General features: G+C 40.4%; 1 protein-coding gene across 4 annotated transcripts; it reads right to left on the reverse strand.

Annotated features, from left to right (window-relative positions):
• Positions 1-2481: 2481 nt before the first annotated feature.
• On the reverse strand, positions 2482-27120 carry LOC135479199 (uncharacterized). Of its 4 annotated transcripts, none has more exons than XM_064758984.1 (4): positions 26751-27120; positions 5601-5677; positions 5103-5319; positions 2482-4804 (listed from the first exon to the last, which is right to left on the reverse strand). In XM_064758984.1, exons 1-4 carry the CDS (start codon positions 26968-26970, stop codon positions 4230-4232), a joined length of 1089 nt encoding a protein of 362 aa, XP_064615054.1. In that variant the 5' UTR covers positions 26971-27120; the 3' UTR covers positions 2482-4229. The 4 variants fall into 4 exon arrangements, with proteins under 4 accessions (XP_064615054.1, XP_064615056.1, XP_064615058.1 ...); XM_064758986.1 differs by lacking the exon at positions 26751-27120 and adding an exon at positions 19720-20666; XM_064758988.1 differs by lacking the exon at positions 26751-27120 and adding an exon at positions 15379-15870.
• Positions 27121-27708: the final 588 nt, after the last annotated feature.

Here is a 27708-nt window from a genome sequence, read left to right on the forward strand (position 1 = left end):
CTGGAAGTAAACATCTCCGATATTTTAAAAAATCTTAAATATGGTTTTCCTATTTTAACTGATATTTGTTATTATGAGATTTTAGAAATGTCTGTCTGTTTTCTTTGACTTTGGGCGTAACTACCATTTTCATATGGAAATACAAACTGTTTCCTGGCTCTGACCACTCTGGTTGCTAGATTACACCCTAATCATTCATTCATTCATCCATTCGAATTCTACAGGGCAACAGCTGTCCACTGTGCATACTTTGTTGCCGTTAGGTAAAGGCAACAACTGATCGTCCGGATGTTATCGTAGTGTGGCTCAATGGTGCGTCATGTCATGTATTTGGTGTGGCGTTTTAAGTGACGAAGCAACACTGAGAGTTCAAGTCTAGCTCACTACTGCCTTCGTATCCGGGCGTGGAATTCTCCCGGCCTCTGCCCGCTTTCTTTTCACCACAATGGTGGCCGTCCTCTTATGGGTGAAATATTAGGGCCTAAAACACCAGTTCTTACGGCACTAAATAAAATAAATAATATACCCACTACAACACAGGTTTGTTATAAGGAGACGCCGTCTTGCATCATATGGCCGATATACTGTTAAAGCGACGTTGAAGCTCAAGCAAATGAAAAACCTAAGAAAGAAACAAGCTTTGATCGGGCAGTGCACAATCTTTTAACCTACATGTACAGTTGTACATTCGCGTCCCGCTAACAAATCAAGTACGGAGTATTTATCACCTTGATTAAACATTGCCTCGCGCTATCACGAACCTTCAAATCTCTCTTTTTTAGTGGTGTATCAAGACAAGGTTTTCTAGGATACACAACAGAGCATGCATAGAAGTATCCGGTACGTGCAGGATGAATGATAACAAGGGTTATCAGGCATATGGGGGTCGGATAGTAAATGTGCAGATAATATGCTGTACCCTACCTTTAGACTAGAGGAGCATGGCAAACCGTCTCGTTATTTACTTTCTAATTATACATTTGTGCAAAAGAAATCTGTATTTCAGTAGAAGGGATATTAGTGTGAGCAATTCCTTTGTACAAATGTGCATTTGTTGATTTTTATCACTTATTTCACGTATGTACACAAGTACTGCATATCGTGTTAAGCAGTACCTGTCTGCATCAAGAATAAGCATTTGTCTTCTAAGGGTAGGGAGCGGGAATAAGGTTTTGGTATTTTGCTGTATGTCTTTGTGGGAAAATACGGCAGGTCGACAGGGGCGTTGACATCGGGCTGACTAATACTTAAACTATTTCTCTTATACTATAGTGTCAAGCCACAGAATTAATCAGACTGCTAATTCAAAGGTCTTAAGTGTAACCCATTTCTTGAGTGAGCCTCGTATTTCCTCCGTACAATGAATGAATGAATGAATGGATGAGTGAATCATTACGGCTTAACGCCACTTCCGTAGTATTCTTTGCTGCCATATCATACCGACTTTGCATGGAGGCGAAGTCTTTCATTCATGAAATCGTGAGTTCAAAGCTTGTCCTTGCAGTTTCCCGAGGACAGTAGCAGGAGGAGCATTGCTTTCATAACGGTTTGTTCCAGCATGGCCGCGCAAAAGATTTTGAAATTTACATTTTGCTATGGCATATTCATACATTCTGTTCTTTTGTACGGTTTTCTTGTATTTTGTCAAGGAGACTTTCAGGACAAGTGTATACCCCACGGGCGAAAGACGTTCAGCCGAAACCAAAACTTCAGAGAGAAAAAAAACATATATTTAGAATATATTTATTTATTTATTATTTTGGTGTTTTACGCCGTACTCAAGAATATTTCACTTTTACGACAGCGGCCAACATTATTGAGAGAGGAAAGCGGGCATAGCCCAATTTATTCCTCCAATAAATAAATAAGTTGTTGCGGCCTAGCGAAGCGTTTAACCCTGAGTAAGGTCAAACCTAACAAGTGGAACTTCGAGTTTCCTTACTACAATGGCCCAGCATCTGAGGATAGGCGTATATAGGAACCTTATGGTCGACATGTTGCGAGTATGCTGTGGCGTGAAAAGGCACCGGAAACACGAAGAGAGACCGACATTCTTTACGAGGACACCTAAATAATGTTTTAAAAAATAGCAGCTAATTATTAATTTATTTATTTTATTTATTTGATTGGTGTTTTACGCCTTACTTAGGAATATTTCACTTATACGACGGCGGCCAGCATTATGGTGGGAGGAAACCGGGCAGAGCCCGGTAGAAATCCACGACCATCCGCAGGTTTCTGACAGACATTCCCACTTACGGCTGAAGAGGAAGCCAGCATGAGCTTGACTTGAACTCACAACGACCGCTAATTATTAAGGCTGTGTAAATAAGAAACAATCACATTTCCAAGGTTGACATATAGCGATTGATGTCATGTATAAACACGACCACAATGAATTTTTTTCCTTCTTTATATCAGGTAGTAAATTGATAACCCGTGTATATAGGACATATGAAAAGAAAAGGTCAAGGACGCGGTTCATGACAAAAATATGTATTCATTGAGCAAAGTAAAATACATTGCATTTATAAGTCTTGCTTTATGAGTTAAAACATGTAAACATATCGTCGCTGCTGAATGGAGGGCCGATAACTGTATATACGGTACCATATCTCAGTCTATAACTCAATTCTTTCGTCCTTGTTCATTCTTGTACATACCACAACATCTGCCCTAGTATGGCACTGAGTAAAAAGACCATAGCACTTGCACATACGAAATACATTAAACAACAAATATAGACAATCAAATGGTTCTCGATAGTCGACAAGCACACGTTATTTTTTATATTAGTTTGTATTCGAATTATGGCACCATACAAACCGACACAGGACGGAAGGCGGGAACAATCACGTGGCGATCTCGAGGCAATTGCCGTTAGTTAGTGGCTGGTACGACTGATCCACTGTTATGTATTGTAATGCTGTATAACACAATGCACTATATAGTGTAATATTATTCAAACCAGAATTACCATGCATGTCAGCCTGGCTGAACAATCCGATGTAGGCATGTTACTAATAAAATTGACGAAATGTCAGAAAAATTACTAAGACAAGATGAAAGTTAAAGTATAGCATTAAGTTTTGTGGAGAGAAAGACACATAACAATTCCGCCCGTGACTGATATCCGGCTTGCACCACGTGATCACACTTCAATCATATCCTTTTCTTTCATACTTGTATCTACATAGAAAAACACCTCATAAAACAAACATAATAACTGAATCATCCGAAACTGAGATATAAATAGATAAATGTACCAAAATATAAATCTATTTATACCTATATGGTTTCATTATTAAACGCCTCATTTCTGCGCATGCGCACCTTTAAGTGATCAATAGCCTGAATCGGATGCGCAGCACTGACAAATCGCACGATTAATTATGTCTGTGTTGATTCCTTAGCACGTGTACGTCGATCGACCACAAGCAAAATGGTTTACAGGGCATGTCAATACAATATCCCGTTATTGAGATTACAAGCCTGCTATCAATCACGCCAGATAAACTGTGGGTATCTTAACTGTGTAGATAATTAGTGCTGAAACGTTCGCTTTGAGACTATGGATTACCAGAGACCGTCCATGTCAATCGCCCAGTAGTACATCATTCCAAGCAACACGATTTCTTTAATTTCGTATTTTGCTTTATCGTGTCATATGATCTCGCTGTACATATACCAAATATCGGTCACATTATACCTCTGTGGATTTCGCCCCGTTCTATGAGCATAATAGGTTTATCACAGGTTGAATCACTTGGTTAGACTTGGTAATGATATCAGTCTAACTAATGTGTGTTTTTTGTGAGGGGTTGGGTGGTATGGGGCCGAGAGAACACGTAAGAACAGATATGATCTCTATAAGGGTCCCAGCAGAGGACTGGCACAAGCAGATCCTCAGAGTACCATCCATGTTAATACTATCACCATCCCTCGTTAGAGTTTCTAGACAGAAACACCACATGTATGGCGTCTTATAACCACTCCAGGTATGTCAGGCACAGCAACCCTGCTTTCGTAGGCATCAGTCACTGATGCAGGGTCAACGGTAAGTTGTTATCCTCAAGGGGCAATTCGTCAATCACAGTGGGGGCAAGCACCTTGTCAAGGTCAAGGTCACTGCTGCGTCTTGGTATAACCGAAGTGCGGAGACAGCTACCCATTGCATATATGTACGTCTATAGTTTATATAAAATCGTTATTGTTTTCTGTTGCACATATCAATTGGAATCCTTTGTGGGAAATGGCAGACCCAGTTTGATTATGGCGTCGGCGTATGATGGAGGGGGTGTGGGTTGTCCCACAGAAAGCCGTCTCATTATTGAAAGAACTTCCAAATGCATGCCTGGTAAAATTCTTGTCCGTCGCGAGGAGCTCCCGTTTCCGCTACTGTTGTTGTTTTGACCGGAAGTGTCGTCAGCATTGTTCTCTGACGTGGATGGTTGGTTGTTGAAGACCTCGTCAGATAGCACCGGGTACGGATTCACTACAGAATTGGGGAGTTGTGTCTCGCTGTTTAACAGAGTTGACGTGCTGCCGAATGTCAAATCCACTGGACTTCCACCTCCAAACAACGCCTCGTAAGTCGGTGGGCTATCGACCAACGACGGATCGGTCTCGCTTGTTACAGAAGAGCCTCTCTCAGTGGCTGAAACTGGGTCACGTCGTTCCTCTTCGGGGGCGGGACAGTACCTCCGCTTTAGGTTGATGACGACGACCCAGGCGATGGGGATGACGAGGAATACCACGGCCAGTACGGCGACCCACGTGTAGACAGCCTCATCTGTGACCGAACCTGGTGGAGGAAAAATAAAAAGGCTGGTGAATTTACTGTGCTGGTCATACCGGAAGGACCGGAATGCTGCTCCGATCACAAAAATATAAACTAGACAAACAGGCCAAATATTTACAACAATGTATTGAACATAATGTAAACAGCCCAACTCAGCAATCTCGAAATCTCTCGTGCTATCATGAAAAATACAATTCACTGTGAGGTCTTTCATTGTTGTTGTTCTTGCTGCTGTTAATGTGTATGATTTCGTCTTGATGCTGTTATTATGGCTGCGTAATGCTGTTCTAGTTGTATTTACCTGAAGTACACCGGAAGCGGACCTCGTAATCCTGACATTTGACGCCAAGGGGTTGGTCCTGGTTACGACAGTATAGTCCCCCTTTGGTGCATGGCCGGTAAAGGGTGTCCAGGCCCACTTTCTGCAGCAAGTTACTCTCCGTGAAAGTTTCCGTGGACCCGACCCGACGACACTGCGCGGAGAGTATATTGTATCCAGGACAGACTTCCCAGCCACGCTGTTCACAGAAACAGAAACGTCTTAATGAAACGAATCATACCGGATTAGTTTGGGTTGGATATTAAAATCACATTTCAATTCCAGTGACAATTTTGTAACGGTACTTAAAAAACCCACAGGAGCACTATAGACAAGTAGCATCGTTGCCATTTGGCATCACAGATGTCACGTTCAGCAGCTGCTACAAAACTTTCACGAACAAAACTGCACAATGGTGCCTTCGTTTTAAAATAAACAACCCACATATGAAGCATGCTGAAAAATGGCTAAGCGGCGTACCTTTCGTATGCTGTACAAACTCTCGTCGTCCCCGCCATAGGTTGTGGGTTTGTCTGTGTTATACCACTGGGTCCAGACTGAAAAAACACAAAGGGGAAAAGAACCACATTAATATTTGTAATATTTGTAATTTTCAAACTTGGACAATAGCTTGTGTGAGTATCCAGAACCACGCACATCACAAGATACAAGCCATAATAAACGTCCTCGTGATCCCTATTCGGCAACCATATCGAAGCAATAGATCTACACGCCACAATAGCTCATAAACTGTTGATCAAAATAAAACTAAATAACACTGGGTATGTCAGACCATAACAATTTTGCTCCAATATGACTGACCAGTATAGCTCTGTGCTGATCCCTATATAAACTCGCCATTGTTTATCACCACTTCTGACCTTGCCTGGAATCCATTGGTATGGTCTTTGCAGTAAATGACATGAGAGCTGATGTGACACTTCTTAATGAACTCCGCGGCTTTTAAGAGGTAGTAGCTATACGAATTCTATAGTGGGCTGACAGAGCCATTCTCTTGAGTCGAAAACATCACATTAACTGAAGTAGACGCAGTTCTTTTGTAGGTCAGTGACTCTTTCCGTGACTAATTATGCATATGTTGACAAATCAGAATGTACAAATCTTTGCATCGGGTCTAGCTTGAGTTCATTTGCATTAAAATTACCGTCTGTCGTGTATCAAAAGAGCATGATATTTTCATTCTCTTGTGAACCGTAAAGCATCGTGTGTCTTGCTAAGAAAGCTAACAGTGCGTTGTGTATCGCGTGCCGAAACGTTAGGATAGCTGCGGCGTACAAGCACCACGATTGGTTTCTTGCGAACCGTAAAGACATAATGAATCATGCTAGAAAGGCTGTTAGTCTTTATATATATATATATATATATATATATATATATATATATATATATATATATATATATATATATATATATATATATATATACACGTATACTTGGCGTATATAACATGGACTAACTGTCTGCTTAGCTCCTCAACCTGGATGAATATCTCACAAAGCCCCTAACCATTTAGATCGGCTAAGAGGAAAACGCTGGGCAAAGTTATATCTTGGTATATGATAAAACCTAGCATGTTCCAATCCCACAAAAGGTGACGCCAATACATGTTGTAGCCATCTGAGATATACTGGTAAATCCCATGCCTAACTACAACAATAAGGAAGATAAAACGAAGATAATGGTCACTTACTTTGGCCTTTGAATACGATAATATGTAGCACATGATCCGCAGAGGGTTGGGTTATCGTTAGGTGTATGGATTTAAAAGTTCCTACCACCAAAGCCGTTTGGAAAGATTCGCTGAGATGGACACTAAAACAGGCTTCTGTTGGTTCTGGCCTTGAACACGCTACCTTGTTGATAAATTGCACGTGAACTTCCGCCCTCAACACCCACCTCTGTTTATTTTCCTTTCACCATGACTTTCGTCAAGTTTCGTCAAAAAATATTTTCCTAAAGTCTGGTTTCGCATATATATTTTGAGCAGAATACAGGTAACTCCTTGTTGTAGTCAACATATGTATTTACTTTCATTATATTTGTGTCGGAATTAGGACATTAAGAACAATACAAGAGTAGTCTTGTACAGTTGTGTAAATATAGAAATGCATGTAAGTATACAACCCTTGTACAGTTTGTGTAAATATAGAAATGCGTGTAAGTATACAACCCATACCTAACAACAATGCCTGTATATTCCTGTATTGCATTTACTTCCATCGTAATGACACAGATATAGTTATCAAAATATCGACAATGATTTCAGTTTATTCCATCATAATTTCCTAAATATTAAGAGGTTACACAACAGCGGTCAGGTGAAATGCAGCTCACGTGAAATGCAGATCACGTGAAGGAGTCAGAATGGTCTGCGCCAAGGAAACATTAATCCGGATTTATAGTGACGGCTGGATGCATCTCGGCATATCAATATAATCAACCACATGTTACTTTTTAATTAACACCCATTGACACCCATTTGACCTTTGTTAGGTTATCAGGAACAAATTAATAAGGCATCGAGTCGCTGTTGGATTCCCTGACCCTGTCGTACTGGTAACCGTGTAAAACAACATGGAAAGATGTCTCTCATAAATTTACATAGGTTTAGATTTGTAATCTGTAGACTGTTGCGCACGTGCAAATTTTCACATTGTAAATTAATGTGTGAAACCCGACGATACTTTTCAAGTTGTTTCATTTAAATCTACTGAGTGATGACACGCTGAGGTGAAAATAAGGAAAGAGCCTAGGAAGTGAGTTCTAAGGCGTTTAACGTAATTACGGTGGTGAATTTATCAGCAAGGCGTCATATCCAAAGTTTTGTCACAACAACAAGTGTGTGATACAATAAAAACAACAAATACTGCGCGAATGCATCAAGAACAAATGACAGATCTGCGGTCACTAGCCGAAGCTGCGACACATGCGCGTTTAAAACTGCACCCCACAGTCAAGTACAAGCAGATCATCTTCCCAGTCAACAACATCAACAAGGCTGTGTTACAGATATAGAAAACAAAAGGGCGCGGATCATCCAGCTAATCAAATCACACTACCACAAATGTGTGGTAAATTGTCTCAACATCAGAGTTGTTTTTATCACAGGATAGTTTGTGTTATGTCAACAACACATTCCCAATAGCAGGATATCTCTAAAAACAACATACACTCAAAGTCTTCCGTTGAATTCGTTCCCCGAGTGATGATGGAATGCGTCGTTTCAAAATATGATTTCTGATAACGAATTAACCCGTCATATCGACCAGTGCACAACTCTCTTTTTGCCTCTAAAGTACAGGATCATTCCCACAAGATCATATATTGACGCACTGAGAACAGCAAATGGTAGACCCGTATACGTATATATGTCAGCTGATCGATTCGACGATACTACAAAGATATGGTCAATTGTCTTGGCAACATAGGCCTTTTCTTAACACAAGATGGCTTCCTTTGTGAATAGTTCACCAAAATATTTTGAGTATATTATATGTCAAGGTATATTGCCGTAATATCCTCTTATTATATAAAACAGATATAACATCGTGCAGCCACGTAACCAGATCTGCGACTAGAAACAAACTGGTTTGACCAACAAAGTACTACCTTACTGTGTTCGATAGTTAAAAAAAAAAACGGATGAAGCTATATGTCTACCTACGTGCATTTAAACGGGCCATGACTTCTGTCCATGTGCTCTCATGAACACAGACCTAGTACAGTTATATTTACTTGTACGCGTGTGTTAATCAACCTGCTACAAAATACAGGTCAGTGGCTATCTATAGATGACCAGTGTCAAAATCATTCAGCACATGGCCGAAGATGGCACAACACACACGAGAGACAACGGAAAATATATCGGATGACCGTTGGTGATTGTTGGGTTAGGTTAAATATAGGTCGTGCTGGCTGTTTGACATTTCTACCAGACAGTCATGCGTAAATAGATAGTTTTGGGGAAAAAATCGTTACAAAACCAGCTTAATGACCATGGCGTGCATGATTTAGGATCAAGACTAAAAATGCGGACCTGGCTGAAGGACGCATGTGTTTTGCCTCATTTCGCTTTTGTTTATGAAATATCATCTCCATGACCCAGAATATAAAACATCGTTAGATACAATATTAGTTTCGAATAAAAAATGATCAGGTATAGTATTATCCTTTGTCAGCTTCCCCCCAGCTATCATACAACACGCTGTGTGGACCAGGCATGAAGGACAAGGGTGCTCGTTGTTGTTGTTCATTTTTTCTCTTTCACCGACTTCGCACGCATTCGATACACACACACATATATATATATGTTATCACCTTTCCGTCCGATACAGCTGAATCATTGTTTTTCCGAGTCACTCAAAATCGGTTCTGCTTTAAAATACTCGCCGCATAGCTAGACTAAACGATCGACCAAATCACCCATCGATCAACAACCAAGTCGTGGTTCAAGCTATCAAAAGAATCAAATGTTAAAAAAATGATGAAACAGACATATCGATCACTGAATGGGTATTGGTTTTAAAAGGTCTCTCTTATTCTTATTAGTTCTTCAATCCAATACATGCGATAAGCTCATTACTAGTATACTAATATTCTATAATAACATAATACTACATTATATGTAATTATATATTATATTATAATTATAATATATAGGCCTAATATAATATAATATTATAACTTATATAATAAAACATATATATATATAAGTTTTTCCACGCGCGAAGAATTATTAGATAGCGTGTCACAGAGACTCGGGACGTTTGCGCAAAAGGCATCATGAATATGGCTTAAGGGAGGCTGACATTTCAGACTGCACACCCAACATAAGTGTATGTCTACTCATCTACACACAGTCCACATGCATATCACACTGCAAAACTCCATTTACAGGCATGTGATACCCGATTAAATCTGTATGGTTTGACACACAAATCATAACACGATATATACATGTTCAACTACACAAAAGAGTAAATGAGTGATTGGAGTTTAGCATCGGACTTAACAATATTTCAGTCATATGACAAAGAAGGAATCCTTAGAGTACATGCAATGTACCTCCTTGTTGCAGGAAGGATTTCCATCGCTCTTTTATCTAGTGCCGCTTCAGTGAGACTACTTTCAACTTCCTCTTTTTTTAGGTCTTAGGTGTAACCAGACCTCGGACTGACCCTGGGTCTAACGGCCCCGAAGCAGACGGTCTGCCAACTGAGCTATCGGAGCCGATACTACACAAAGAACAATGCAAATTTATGTCCTAGGTGTTTCACTCCGAGTTTAACTACAAACAAACTCTAAACACAAAAGAGAGACAATGATTCCTGCTTTATCATTTGATCGACCCTTTGCCCTAACTGTACACTTGCAGGCGAAATATACATCTGTATATCAGTATATATTGCCACAAGTTTCATTCTGATTGAAGTACAGGCTGGTTTTCCAATGTATAGATATGACCAGTCACTAGCAGAAAGCGTGGAATCTAAAGAAACGTTTGCTGGTTTTGTGAATATACAGATACGTCCTTTAGCTGATTAGCGTGACAGCGCGGGAAACAATTGCTCGTTTTGTGACTGTTAAGATACGGCTGAATGATGTGTGAGAGTACGAGGGAAACATTTGTTCGTTTTGTGACTGTACAGATACGGCCCGCTGACTGACATGTGAGAATACGAGGGAAACATTTGCTCATTTTGTGACTGTACAGATACGGCCCGCTGACTGATGCGTGAGAGTAGCCTACAGGGGGCAATTGCTCGTTTTGTGACTGTAGCTGATAAGCGTGACAGCATGAAATAATGGCTCGTTTTGTGACTGTACAAATACGGCCCGCTGGCTGATGCGTGAAAGTATGATAGAAACATTTGCTGGTTCTGACTGTATAGATACCCCCATATTCCACAAGCGTGACAATTATAGAAACATTTGCTGATCAGCTTCGTGAATGTAGAGACACTCCTGTGGCTACATGATAAGCGTGACGGCGAATGAAACAGACGTGAGAATCTGACCAATTGGAGTTACAATCCAATGCGCAGTGGGACTTACACACTGAACGTGTAGCGATCATCCTAATGTACTTATAGATCTGGATAGTTACACCAAGTTTCGAGAATGGGTGCGTGGTAGGGGTGGAGCGAGGGGGTGCTGGTATAGAGACTACAAATATAGCTCTGATGTGGGTCAGCATGCGTGACACGACAAAGTTCAACCATAACTGTAACACCTCGGTGCTAATTGTGAATGAGAAAAAGAAGATAACATTTTGAGCCTGCTCAACCCGTGTATTTTTTCACGTAGGTTAGTATATTCGCAGATCTATAGGTCATACAGTGGTATATTTCACACATCTCTAGTTTCAGCGGTATAATCGTTAACAGTGACAGGGTTTATATAGAGTTCAATATTTTGCTGTGTATTCTATGAATATATAAAAACTAACTGACAACAACACTAGCAAATATATTTAGTATGGCAAATATATAATTGGCATAAATGCATGCGGACTTATTCGTAGATGTCGTTCGTGAATATGAAAGCTCTGCGCTCAATACATGCACAGTATACCCTATATTGTTCTAAAAAGGTAATGCTATCAACACATATTAAAGTATATGTTATGGCTCACATGTTGTGTTATGTATGTGTTATATATGTTACAGATGCTGTATGTACATTTTTACTTTAAGGATAGGATCTGTCTGACCCGCATGGCAAATTTATCGCACGGCGTAACATTTGCTTTAAACAAATATACCATTTATGTCATACGCTGTACATCGGGTATGCACAATCACTATTGGGACTACGTGTTACGTTACGCGCCATCGTCCACATCCCTTCGGGGAGAAATGCGCAGATTTGCACACAGAGGTCCATTGTAGTCCGATGGATTAAAACAACAGTCATTTACTGTGACTATACCAGCCAAATGTACAGAAGTCACACAACCATGTTAACTTCTGAGTAAAAATTTACGATGGATTTATAAGCGGATTTAGCTTTATAATTAACTCTCGGCAGTTTGACACATCCGCCACACAACAGGATAAATGTGCCCGTATACATATTCTTTAAACCTAAAACAAAAGCTAAATTCGGCACTTACCCCTTGGTGAGAAAACCATTTTGCTGTGTAGAGTGAAGAACATGTGTTCGCAGTAACGGTATGGTAACACACTTTGCCTTGTTACCCACTGTGTGTTATATTGGTACAAGATCGGAAATGTGTTATCCTACATCAGTGTTATACCATCGTTGTACATATAATCCATGCACTTCATCGCACTGAGGTATATAGTCAATTGGTCCGTTATAATAACTGTTATGTGCAGATCCCCTGTGTAAAAGGTGCACCTGAGCTGTTACTTGAACGAGCAGGTACACACGAGAGCCGAAACCTGTCCCGCTCAACGACTTTATACCTGACCGCAATCAAGTAATTAAATATAGACACAGCGTTACTTGTGCGACACGCGGCCACTCATGCTTCGTCACTAAACATGACACTGGTAGTTTGCAGTTATATACATCACCGATGCGCCTGCGCGCGGTTTGTGTGTGTGGAGTGCATATATATGTGTATATATCTTCTGTGCATACATGTATATATATATAAATATTTGACGTTTAAAGGGGTGAAAATTTAATTAAATTCTGATACAGCGTCAAATAAACAGGTATATATATGAATCTTCATACACACATATATTTGGAGAAAAATCACCATCGATGTTTTAGCATCCATAAAGCAGTGGTGAATTAAACATCGAAATTATATGCTGACATATGCAGGGGCCAATCAATTTGCGTAATTAAAAACGGAACATGGCTATTTAACAATAAGGAAAAGAACACGAGTGTCAAATTTGGCCTCTGGTGAATCCCCATCAGGTTGTCAATGCATAGAGTAAAGATATATACGCTTATATTCTCGTAAATATTTCATGCTGTCTTTTTCTGGTTCAAAATAAAAAAAATGACAAAATGTTCTTGCTTCACTGGTGTTGTACACACTGGCTTACATATATGCTTAATTATACTTATATTATTATAAATATTTCATGCCGTCTTTTACTAAGACAAAAAAGGCAATAAATATTCCTTTCGTCGTTTCCGGTTTTTGCCCTTTGCATGCTCTTGGGTCTATAGACATACAAGTTCACTGATGTTATAATTATTTCACAGAGTGAATTGCTTACGCCGTTACAGTTCATGAAAAATGTCCTTGCTGGTAAATTTTACATAAACATTATTTTTACCTTGGAAACAGTGTTTTTACTTTGACAACATGGACTTTCAATCAATTTTTCATCATCCTTTCAGAGCCGATTCAAAGCCGAATGGACATGTCCTTATCACAAATCTCAACACTATAAGATTTTCTCCTCGTAAGTTTTTCTTTCATCCAAAGTAAATTATTATATATAATAGCAGCTATGAAACGAAATTCAAATATTTTCCATGAATGTCAACAGTACAGTTTTTCATTTTATTTCCTTTTGATAATATTCCTCCTCAAATGAGCACACGCATGATACAGCGTAACTGAATACATCATCGTACGACATGTTTTACTACATGAATAAAAAAGAAGGCGGGACAGTTTTCTTCTTCCCCTTTCTTTCCATTACATTTTTCCTTCTGATGACACTGGGCTGTAGGACAGTTCGTTATAGAAAGAAATCACACTGAAGAACTAGATACATTGAGTTACCTGCCCGTTGACCACGTGTAGAACGTCAGTATACATAAGTACATATATATAAGCAACTGTACATAGATGTAGTTGGTGTTTAATGACGTTCTTAGGAAGTTTTCTCTTAGTCTATGAAGTGGGACAGGGACGGGGATATTTATGGGTAGAGAAAATCTGAGTTCATCTGTATGCTGAAACAACACGCTATATAGACGCTACCATTGCCTATAGATCAATATGCGTTGCTAATTTAGAACGAAAACCCTTCATCTGAATCGACGGTGAGCGACTGATTGACTGAAATTGCGATCAGTGACTGATAGAATTTGCGATAAGTGACTGACTGTCTGACTGAATTTGGATGAGTGACTGACTGATTGAATCTACGGTAAGTGACTGACTGACTGAAATTGCGATGAGTGACTAACTGAAATTTCGATGAGTGACTCACTGACTGAATCTAGAGTAAGCAACTAACCGACTGAATCTGCGGTATAGTTCTCTGAATTGTATCATACGAGTACTACTTCAGCAGTGTGCCCACAAATCGTCATCACCAAGCCAGGCATGAAAAACAGATCACACGGGTTAAGCCTGAGTTATCATTGGCTGTAACGGCTCTTCATGGCGTTATCTCACTCCTTAATAATCCACCTCAAGCACTCTTTGTGAGTTGAACTGTTGATTATTTTGCGGGGTGATCCAATTAGGATCAATAATTATCACGGGACAGCATAAAGAAATGGTTTATTCCTGGCAGAGACTGCGGATGGTCGGTCTATAGCGTAGTAGACAAGCTATCTGTATATTCGGAAGAATCTCTTAACATACATACAACAGCACAACAAAACCTATCCCATTTATGACCGTGGAGTCTAACCGGAAATGCGCGACCTATAAATCTACTTTTTGTCTTACCTGTACCAGGTGTTAATGGTATTCACATTAGCCTAGGATAATTTGGAGGAGTGTCACTTTGAACTGTAACATCACGTCTTGGTGGACTCTCCAAGGTATAGTTTTAATGGCGGATACAATTGGGAAAGCAAATGGCGAATAGGTACATAAAGAAACATCGTACGTACGATATGGTAAAATCTGTGTAATAGGGTCGCGTGTTCAGTTTCAGTTCTGGGTGATTCAGATGCGGTTTTATGTGAGGAAGTTTGTCAAGAGCATGAACCTGGCAAAGGTGGCTGGTTCACTCCAGTCTCCTCCATTCGTAAACCTGACTAAGCAGCGTAAGTGAAACATCTCTGAGTACGGCATTAAACACCAATTACATAAATAAATATTATAAGAGTATTCCTTGTGTTTATACGAAAAGGTCTTGGTTTGATGAGTACAGTGGAAGAAAAATTGCTAATACCTGATTTTCTCCGGGTAAATAAATATTTTGGTTTAAATCGTTTATTTTATGAAAATAATATTTCCATACATAAAATATACACTGAAAAGTGTCGAATTAAGTTTTACATTTTGAGACCATGCGATTTCTATATGCATTCGTAGTTGTACACCCGACAGACTTACCAGCGAGCATCTTAATTTTCACCTGTTCAGTTCACACATCCGTTTACTTCTCCGGGGCTCTGAATTTGTGAAAGGATTTACGACCCCAACAGACCCAAATCTCTCTAACCTAAAGCCTTACGTATAATCGTTCGTAAACGCCCTTTTCCAGTCGGACTTTGCATTTCTTGCAAACAATTAATCACATAAGGGGATTGCCTAATGTTTACTTTCCACCTTCTTCCGGGTTCAGCCGATTTACATAAATAAAATCATGTCTTTTTATAAATATAATCTTCATTACACACACGCAATGCCATGTAATCGTATACGCCGCCTACAACCTTTATATATCCGGGATTCAAAGATTTTAAGCACTTTCCCTAATCCAGAAAATAACACGTTATAGGACATGTACTTGAAACTAGCATGGGAAATCCCCCTTTGCCGAGAAATAGCTGAGCGGTATGACGTCACGCTCGAAGATTGACAGCTCGGCAATCCACACCAGGCATTTCGTGACTCGGTATATTCTTTTTGTTTAACTACGATAATCCACTTGGGACATAAACTAGGCTCAACGTTTCGGTTAGAGCGAACTTACACAAAGGTATTCCACATGATTTTTTGATAAATTGCAAACAACCATCTTTGAGCGGAGGTGGTGGTGGTCGGTGGGGGTGAGTGTGGAGGGGGGGAGGGGGACCTAATAACTACGTAGGCTTGGCATTGACCTGTCGCACTTATGTGTAAATTACCTCCCCGCCACCAACATACACACAGGCATGTATACAGAGAGATATGGACATGTTTGGGCAACGGAAAGTTTACCTGAAAATATCACAGTGATTAGTAATGTAAGTTTGAAACGACTTGAGCCTGGATAGGCATGTTAGGGTAATAGTCCCTTCTCCGCCGTACGAGACAACAATAAGAATAAAAGAAGCATTTTTTTCGTGTACTTCAATACGCTTCTTGTCCCAATACAATTTCAAACACATTTCCAAAAATGAAGATTTGTTTTCCGTCCATTTTCTCCCCTACCATTCATCCGTTAGGCTTTGGACTTGTACGCTGAGGAAAGATTGGATTCGAACGCGCGAATTGCTGAACTGAGGCTAGATCTAGACTACCCAAACGGGATGTGCTCCAAAAATAGTTTTAAACTGAAACCTTGTCCATGGTCGCCGTACCTCGGCGTTAGTCGTAAACTAACTAAGAGAAACCACCCCGCTCGACTGCGGCTTCACGCTTGGTGGGGGAATGCCGGCAATACGCCACTAAAATGTGTTCTGTATGTTGACTTATTCTATATGGTTTTCCCTGAACTAGTATAGAGTGCGAGTGACACATGTTAAACGGCTTCCAAACTGAGCAACACACAATATCATTGTGACATAAATTATTCTAGTCACGAAGACGGTCTTCAATAATCATTTTCCATAGAACTCAGTGTGACACACACGAGATACATCAGATTCGGGCACCAGATATGGCAGTGTGCTTCATGGAAACTGCGGTATCACGAATTTACGCGGACAAATCTAATCAGGGTTTAAATTAACACTTGCCTCCAATAACTATATAGCAATGTCAATGAAAAACACTAAACAACTTTTTTTATATATGCACGGATTATACATGGAAGAATACAGAGCAAAGTTTTTAGGCAAATTCTACGCAGCGTGTGCACACCTGAAGTCAGTCATACCGATGACTGTAAATATGTCCGTCATTCTGCATGGGATGAAGTTAGATTGCATGAATCATAACCGAAATTAAGGAGTTAATTTCTGTGTTTCACTGTTTTTCAAAACCGATTTGATGCTACACGTGTCAGTTTGATCAATTCCAACACGTCAGTTTGACCAATTCCAAAAGGTGTCATGCAGTCTAACCAATTCCACCACCTGTCAGTTAGACCAATTTCAACACGTGTCAGTTTGACAAAGTCCAACACGTGTCAGGCAACAGACACGCAGACAGACACGCAACAGACAGACAGGCAGGCAGACAGACAGACATGTAGGCCTGTACACACATATAGATTATTTTCACATATGCGTTCGTATGATAGGGATAACAACACTATAGCTTATAAAAGTAATCAACTTTAATTAAGTCTTCCACCGACGAAGAAAAAAGCCATTTCCGACCATTATTAAAACTGTTTATACGATGCGTGAAAAGTAGACGGTTAGGAATCGTTGTGCGGTTACAGGCACAGAATGAATACAACACGATCTTATCCGATAACCGACAACTTATATTCAGTTCGAAATAGAATCCGTTTAGAAGAAAAAAGACCTTAATACGCACTAACGAGTATGCGACGTCGCACACACATTGATGGTGACTTCGGTCATATCCGTATGTGAGTGCACATGTATTTGCATGCATTGTAACTAACTACAGTTCCGTAGCTAGGGCAAAATCAGACGCTATAGGCCTATCAAGTTATCTTGACTTATTACGTCACTGAAGACATCGTATACCGCGTATAGAGCTCTTTTCTCACTGAAACGGCTGACGGGCGCCCAGGTTACACAAGACTGAGGGTATTCACTAGAGGCTGTGTTAGCTTAAAGACAGATTCGCAAACTTAAAACAGGGCGAGATTCAAATAAAGTGCCGAGTCATTTCCTCTTCCTTGAAGAATTTAGTAGAATACGGATCAACGCTGTAACACTGATCAAACACAACACCGGCTTACAATGAGCTGGTGCCAGCTTGATCGTCCTTACAGATTACCTGAGACTGTACATAATCTTTAAGGAGTGTGACGAAAGCTCGAAGTCTATCAATAACTCTTTATTTACATGTATAGATTTGTCTAGAGTGTCATGTATGGGCTAAAACCTACGTCATTAAGGGATCTACTGTTACCTGTCTGCAGGACAATCACTTTTCAGAAATGTACGTAGCATAGTAGCGGACATAATGTGGCGGATGTTTGCAAGCTGTCTAAACTGTATAGCTTTCCTGAATGACGAAACGCCAGGTACGCCCGGTAAGCAAAACGTCATCTTCTTGTTCAATGCTCTAAATGAGACGAACATTTGCCAACAGCCGGGCGGGATCACACCTTGCGATTTGTCGTATCTACTCGTCGAATTCGATAAGTGGAATAAAAACAGAATGTGTCTATTTCATAATCCGTTTCAGACAGTTGTTTTAGGGGGTGGGGTGGGGGTGGTGGGTGGGTGGGGGTATTGGCTTGCACTGGCACTTTTCCCAGTTATTTGTCGAATGCCACAGTTGTGCGAAATACTCATATTTTCGTGTGATCAAACCCTGTTAACCAGATTTATCTCCCTTCTTACGTCTTAATAATGCTTTAAAGTTATAAAGTGATTTCATACCCAAATCATTTAACCATTTCAAATTCCACCTTAATCGAAACTATCCTTGTGTAAGCTGTGTAATGATTATATGTGCTTACATGTAAGACATTACTATACGCAATATGCTGTAACTGACATGTATTTGCTTTCAGTCGCATACAGACGCACATGACTCTTTTCCTCTTTACGTTAATGATACCGATCCTTTTCGGTTAAAAATCAGCCCTACATAATCAACCTACATATCAATTTAAAAACGCAAACACATTTTCTAATCTACGTATTAATTTCACCCCAGAAAGATATAAGCAATACATGTCGAAAATGGCCTGAAGAGAATTCTTTACGTATGCATATCGGCCGCTCAATATTACATGTACACACAATAGCCATACGCTCACTAGTCATGTATACACATAATGTTTCTCTTTGTCTGCGTTCGTTTTTTTGTTTTTTGTTTTTTTTTTATTGGTGGGGCTGCGGAGTTCAACAGACAATGATTACAACATGGTGTGTTTATAGTCACAAACATATATATACATGTAAATTAAGTCTGCCCGAGGGTCTGGCGAGGCACGATTTATCTATATATTAACAACGTGGGGAATGACGCTGTTCAAAGGTCATGTTGAACAAGTGGTTAGACAGTTAACGTTATCCAGTGGCAAGACTCATTCTTTGTGTTTTGATATAGGAAATAGACAAATCATCAAGTAACTTAATTGGGATTGACCCTTTCTCTGCGGAGGTGGGATCTTGGGGTCGGGGGTGGTCGGGCGGGAAATGTAAAGGCGCAGGCAGACCCCCTTATCACTGGCACACAAGGTAAGGTTACGAGTGTAACTCCAGTCGTCGGCGATTTTAACTTATTTCTAGAAAAAGTCCATCAAAGACCATACATATACGTAGGAATAAACAATAAGCTAACACTAACGTAAAAAGAAGCGTAAAATAAAATGAGTTAAAACAAAATAATATATTAAATGTCTTTGTTAATTATGGAATAAAACGGACTTACTCTCATTTTCTGGAAAGGTGGAATAGCCTGTGTATCGTGCTGACCACTGACTAGCCAAGCTGACGTCTATGAACAGACTGGACAGTATCGCTGACCAAACACAAAGCATTGTGTCCAATGTTGATAAATATGATACAATCGTACTTGTAGGAATGTCAGAAATCAGAAGAAATACTCCTGAACACTGCGACTTCTTTGGTTGACCTCTTCCCCTGTGGCTAAGCTAAGAGGGCTTAGGCCGATATAGGTGACGTTATATGCTGTCCAGCCGATGTAGGTTGTTAATTACTTAGAATGATGACTGGTAACCGATTCCCCGACAGGTACAAGACAAACAACCGCACTCTCGTGGATATACGTGGTAACAGCAAGCACGTGGGAATATGATCAGAACTAATTACAAAAGAAATACAGCGATAACAGACAAGTTGTCGTTGTTAACCGGTGGTATGTGTGAACGTTTAATAACCACCTCGGCGCTGCACGTGTATTGTAGGTAATGAATCACGATAGTAAGACGAGCAGGATATATATCTACCGCGCCAACTTACGGATGTCCCCTAATGCATGTGACCCCGATGTCGTCATCGATAGGTGGGCTCTATACGATTTACAATGCCGGACGTAATGACGAAGGTAGAAGAGGTTATATAGACTTATATATGTATACGGTCGTGGTATGATCTACCAACTCCTCGGACACACGAAAAAATAAAGTTCTGAAAGGGGATGTTTGTGTGGGGGATTGAGGAGAGAGCGATGGGGTGGGGTATAAGCCGAAAAGTGGTATGGCCTTTCGTTAGAACGTTTAAACATCAGTGTGTCCCCGAATATTTTACAATTCTTTTCGTCACCCTCTCTCCTCTCCACTCCAACTCTGACCCCAGCTATCATTGAGACCCCATATTTAGGTTGTGTACTCGAGACCTAGATATTATAACGGGGACATTCACCTGACAAGCATTAAAAAGTGTTTTCATAAACTTCGTGGGGCGAATTCTGGAGTGCGCCGGTTAACAAGAAGCGACAAGAAAAATCCTACAAAAATATTCACCCCTTATCACTGAAGCGTGACCTAAAGCATGTCACAAGGCCGAAAATTAATGTGGTTGGTTTGGGACGCTCGGTATCATCCGCCAGTCTGTATCAAAGCCTGTATACAGTGGTTTGTAGGTTTTATATTCACAATCTATAGGTAAATGTAAACAGCCCCGAGGTAAAGCAAACGGTTATGGGATGACACTCTGGAAAGGTCACTGAGGTGTTTAGAGCTATTCCCAAGACATAGCATGCAATTGTAAAATGTCAAATTGTATGATTTGCAGCAAAGTAAAACACTTGGAATAACGGCGTGACTATAAGGATGCTAAATAAATAAATAAAAATTAAATAAAATGTGTGTTACAAGTTTTCTTTATATATGAGGTATGTCGAATATCACGTTCGTGGCGCAATGACCCAGTAGTCTCTCACCAATGCGGGCGCTGTGAGTTCAAGTCCAGCTCATGCTGGAATCCTCATGGCCATACATGGTAAGGTCTGCCAGCACCCTGCGGATCGTCGTGGGTTTCCCGCGGTCCTCCCACCATAACTCTGGCTGCCCTTGTTTAAGTGAAATATTCTTGAATATACGGCGAAAAACACCAATCAAATAAATAAATAAATAAAACCAGCTGCTTCCGTGTAAGAAGCTATAACAACGGTGAGAGAAAAAGTAAAACAACTGATATACACTAGCAAAGCAAATCATATTATATTTGTTTTTCGCGTCCACACTGTAACATCGCAGAACATACCAACCTTGTCAAGATCCGATGAACCGGTATATTATTAAAATGGTATTGTAGAATTTGAAAAAAAAAGTAACGCGGGTCGCGTTACGATGTCCTAGTAGATACCTGCCGCATACATAAAACGTAAAACCGATACGGCGCTTCATTTCGGGCTTCATGAGCGAGGCTCAGTATACATATCGGCTTCCTTCGTAGGTGTAGTAGTGTAAGTATATACCTGTTTGCATATCGTAAACCAAGTTAACTAAATCCTTAACCCCAAACTGCACCATTGATTATTTCTGGAAAAATAAACTGGACGTGGAGGCGTCATTTTTGTTTGACAAGTGTGGTAGACACGACATTTTGGGTTAATCCTTCAGTAACTTACTCGTGTCTAACTTTATTTTGTCTTCATTTTGGGCTGATTGAGAGAATAGCCAGTATATGGTGTGACAGCCCAGGTGATGTAAAGTATAAAATTGACTATAATGTCTGTGCCTCAAATGGACACAAAGACACAAACAATGCAGCTTATATATATTATCTCTAGGCGATCTAGCCGATTCGCTTATTCATGGCCGGCTAAATATTCGGTACTGGTGTATGAAGGTCCTACCTCTTAATGGATCTACAATGCCGTTACCCCGTCTAAGTGTAAATTAGCTCCCATTTGCATGATTACATAGGCAAGGTGTTTTAAAAGCACAACATCCTCTCACGTTTCTTCGCAGCCAAATTGCTGTGAGGAATCAAATGCCAGTCAAATATACACCAACATGATGTAAAGTTACAGCTGAAGTGAGTGTAGACAAATCGATGTTCTGTAAATCTATACAGCAGGTACTTTGTATTTAGATTTTGTGGATCTACATCGTTTGTCTTTGGAAACTATTTACAGTACTTTTCCTTGTCGCAAAAGACAGCCAGATACTGTGTGTATGATATGATCCCGCCTGAGTAGTTTTACTCAGTCGCCAGTTAGGCCTGAGTTGCTTTAGCTTACGCCACCCAAACTTCTGCTTCAGTCTCATGAGCGTTGGATATATATACGCGGCACCGTGCTTGCGGCTTCTGTAATATGGCGGATTTCTTGGAAGAATTTCGGACAGAGTTATTACAACCAGTCATTTTCAACTAAACTTGTATGTATGCCCGTCGCGTAACACATCTTCGACTAATCATGTATGTACGCCCGTCGCATAACTCATCTTCAACTAACCTTGTATTACGCCCGCTGCGTCGCACATCTTCAACCAAACGTGTATGTATGCCCGTCGCATAACTCATCTTCAACCAAACGTGTATGTATGCCCGTCGCGCAACACATCTTTCACTAAACGTGTATGTATGTCCGTCGCGCAACACATCTTTGACTAAACATGTATGTATGCCCGTCGCATAACTCATCTTCAACTAAACTTGTATGTATGCCCGTCGCGTAACATATCTTCAACCAAACGTGTATGTATGCCCGTCGCGTATCTCATCTTCAACCAAACGTGTATGTATGCCCGTTGCGTAACTCATCTTCAGCCAATCTTGTATGTATGCCTGTTGCGTAACACATCTTCAACCAAACGTGTATGTACGCCCGTGGCGCAACACATCTTCAACTAATCTTTTATGTATGCCCTTCGCATAACTCATCTTCAACCAAACGTGTATGTATGCCTGTCGCGTAACACATCTTCAATCAAACGTGTTTGTATGCCCGTCGCGTACCTCATCTTCAACCAAACGTGTGCGTATGCCCGTCGCGCAACACATCTTTGACTAAACATGTATGTATGCCCGTTGCGTAACTCATCTTCAACTAATCTTGTATGTATGCCCTTCGCATAACTCATCTTCAACCAAACGTGTATGTATGCCCATCGCGTAACTAATCTTCAACCAAACGTGTATGTATGCCCATCGCGCAACACATTTTCGACTAAACATGTGTGTATGCCCGGCGCGTTACTCATCTTCAACTAATCTTGTATGTATGCCTGTCGCGTAACTCATCTTCAACCAAACGTGTATGTATGCCCGTTGCGTACCTCATCTTCAACCAAACGTGTGTGTATGCCTGTCGCGCAACACATCGTCGACTAAACATGTATGTATGCCCGTTGCGTAACTCATCTTCAGCTAATCTTGTATGTATGCCCGTCGCATAACTCATCTTCAACCAAACGTGTATGTATGCCCGTTGCGTAACTCATCTTCAACCAATGTTGTATGTATGCCCGTCGCGTAACACATCTTCAACCACACGTGTATGTATACCTGTCTCGTAACTCATCTTCTACTAAACTTGTATGTATGCCCGTCGCGTAACACATGCTCTGGCATTCGGCATTGATATTCTTAGTTTTGCAGTGATGTCAGCTTCTCTGAGCCAATCACTAGCGACCTGTTTGGTCACTTGACTAAAGTACTGCACGTGAGACGATTGTAGCTTAAAGATGAGAACTATAGCTTTTAGACAAGAAATTCTTGATAGAAAAATAATGAGAATGTGTCTAGCCTAGATCACATGCTTACGTTTGATTACGCTGATGTTCTAATTTCTGAATGCGGAGAATACGAAGCGTTATATTCAGTTCATTTCTTGACAGATAAAGTAAATTCTTTTGTGTCAAAAAATCTGATATGGTTCGTTAGACATTGAAATCTGAAAATTAACTCCTTTATCCTGGTTCATGCAAGTGTGTGATTTCGTCACATGACGGCATTTGCATTTGTGTATGGAATACGATATTTTGTAACCCGCCTTCTATCTTAATCACGTTGTTGTCGCTGCTCTGTTTTCACTCTCCATGATGATGTCTTTTATTTTACAGTCATACATAACCCAGCAACCTGCTTGTGGACTAAGCATCCCCGAGGCCTGGTCCCTTTGCACTGTTTAATACGATTGTATGTTAAATGTGATGACAAGACAGCATTCGAATCTAGACCAGTGTAAATAATGTCATATAAATGGCCCACACCACTGCATTCTTTTACCTACTTCTGTTTAAGCCATGGAGCTATAGGGGCGTGTAAGTTGGTATTGTTGAAGCATTTTAATGAACATTTATAGAATGTAACCCTGAGTTAAGTAAATAGACAAGAAGCTGGATTTCATCGGTTATGTGCCACCATTTGCCAACTACCACACTGTCGTCGCTGCTCTGGTTTTACTCTCCAGGCTTGACGGGGTAGTTTTGTTTATATATTTTTACGGATTTTTACTTGAAGTCAAGACGGTGTTCCGTTGAGAAACACGTCATCGTATATGGCGCGAGCCTCCATACACGGCAAGACGATGAGATAGCTGCCGCTAATTTGACGCTCGCAATGTCACTGTTATACGCAATGCCAGTGTCATACGCAATGTCAGTGTCATACGCAATGTCACTGCCATATGCAATGCCACTGTCACATGCAATGCTACTGTCACACAACTCACATGCTGAGCGCGGCTTGAGGCCGAAAAACACCTATGATAAACAACACACACTTATTAATCACCTGAGACTATTCCGGTCACATACGTCCATCAGTATATACCTGTCTAATAAAACTATGCGTTTTGCAATGTCATTTTCATATTAACTCAAATGAACGAAATCCTTGTACCAGGTGTTTTTCCAACTTTTGCCATAATTTATTTAGTTATCTGATCGTTGTTTATCGCCCTAATCAAGAATGTTTCACTTATACGATGGGTGTCGGTACTATTGGTAGAGGGAACCTGAGAGTCATGAGTAAACCACTACTCTTCACTAGGTGCCTGACACACCCACTGATGTAAAGCCGCGATGCAACTATCAAGAGCTGGATTCGAGCTTGCGATCTAATCGATGATTGTCACAACCTAGGACATTTATTTTATTTTATTTATTTAATTGGTGTTTAACATCGTGCTCAAGAATATTCCCTTTATACGACGGCGGTCAACATTATGGTGGGAGGAAACCGAGCAGAGCCCAAGGGAAACCCACGGCCATCCGCAGGTTGCTGGCAGACTCTCTCTGCAATTACACGGAGACAGATGAATCACTTCCGAGTTTCTCGATTATAATGCAAACATTTTACGCTAATGCTTTGCCTGAATTTCTAATTACATAAAGGAAAAGGGTTGCGGATAATAACCTAGGTATTACAAACTGCATGGAAAGAATCATCACGATTTCCCTGGATACAAACATCTCAAATGTTAGAGTTTCTTTTCTGCATACCTTATTTTAAAAAAATCCAGACCTATAAGCACGCTCATTATTTACTCGTCACAGTTTCTTTGATCTCAGGCGTTAGTACTTATAGGTTGTCTATGTCACATGTCTTGAATCTTACGTGAGTACGTGAGTACTTTTAGTTTTTCCTTCTGCACATAGTTTCTTAGAACCAGGCAGCCAAGGCTTTAGGTTTCTTCCACATAATTTCCCAGATGCCAGTACTTTACGCTCGTCTATTCGGCATAGTTTCGTGGATCTCAGACTTTCTATTCCAAAAATCCTTAAATCAAGACACTAGAGCTTATAGATGTCGGTTTATTTTTATGAGCTATGGAAACTTTTTCTTTGACTTTTAACGATCAACTCCTCAAAGTTTGGTTGTTACAATTCGTCTGTTACGTGGAGGTACAACACACGCAGTAAAATATATGTATGCATGTACAACAACACAAAATGGCGGCCGTAAAGGTGTACATCGTTGTAAGAATGCATATTGTATATCAGACAACGGCTTCGTCATGCATGAGTTTCCAGTTCATAAAACGTCATCTCTAATAACAAGGTTTGAGGCTAAACAAACAATGAACAAATGCAGTTGCCTATTGACAACAACATCATCTTCATTTCGCACATCTCTACTTCAGTTTTATGTGGAGATTTTCCGAGATCTTCTTTCATGAAAATGCCTTGGTATACACCGAACTTTACTCAGGCTAACGCCTCGGTAAACACTAGCACATATACATATATCGCTCAAACAAAGGAAAGCTATCATTTTTGCACAAAGAACATTAACAGAGTTTGAACGAAGGACTTGGATATAATTTGCACACCGGAAAGTGTATTCTTCTGCTGCATTTGTTTGAGCCCATTGCGCATGACTAGATCAGTTGATGCGAACTTGAGTAATAATTATCGTAATAAAAAAAAAATCATTTTTACAAACCAAGTTTTATCCTTACTATAAATGCACGTATTCACATTCACAGAAATCGCTTAACTTGATGAATTAAAAGATTTCGGTTTATAATTGTTAAACTTGTCTTACCTTTACCGCCCGGAGACGCCGTTGAACCGATGGAGGAGACAGTCGTAGTGGTACCATTCGAGAATGCGGTAGTAGAAGTCCTATTCGGGAAGGCGGTTGTAAAATTACCGTTGGAGACAACTGTTGCAGAAGTTTCATTGGAAAATGAGATCGCGGAAGCACGCTCGGAGAGAAGGGTTGTAGAAGTACTGTTCAAGAGGGCGTCGGTAGTCTTCGACATGGTTGCAGTGTTACGTCTGTTTCTGATATCCTTACAGGTCGTGTTGTTATACAGTTTTACTCGTCTAAACCCGACCACAAGAGTAACAGGACACGGGAGTTCTATTCACATATATAAGAACGCGATAGTCATAGAGATAAGTGAAATTAGATATTTTCCGGTTTTCTCCTGTTTAACTCTACCCACACCAGCCATGCATGAAACAGACCGAATGAATATGCGCCAAGATACATCTGTGCACCATGCAATGAACGTTTAATATCACACGACACCGACCCGACCTGTTTCGCCCAGACAATGCAACGCTCTCGTCCCGCCAGACTTATCCGATGCATAAAAGTCTCTGTACGTGAACCTTCGCCATTTTGAGGACTGGCTGACTATCAAGATTGCTTGCCGACTGGTAGGGTTGTCTCCCGTTCTTAAAGATGGCTTCCAAGTTTTCCAGGGACACAAATCCGGCAAAATTAAATAGAGCAGAAACGTTCTCTACTGAGGTCATTGACCCGAACAGTTTGTTCTTCGACAACTTTCTGCTGAGAATATATTGACCTACCACGTACTCACTGATGCGCGCATTATGGGGATTATAAGTGAACGACAGGCTTATTCAACTATATGTATATGTATGTCAGCCGTCTTATATTTCACTGATAAAGAAAACACTTTGGTAATCCTGGCGACCTTCTGAAGCAGTACTTTTCAGGTCCTGGACAAAACCTGAACTCATTCATGCGA

The sequence above is a fragment of the Liolophura sinensis genome, chromosome 12 (assembly GCF_032854445.1).
Source record: "Liolophura sinensis isolate JHLJ2023 chromosome 12, CUHK_Ljap_v2, whole genome shotgun sequence".
In the NCBI taxonomy this organism is placed as follows: Eukaryota; Metazoa; Mollusca; class Polyplacophora; order Chitonida; family Chitonidae; genus Liolophura; species Liolophura sinensis.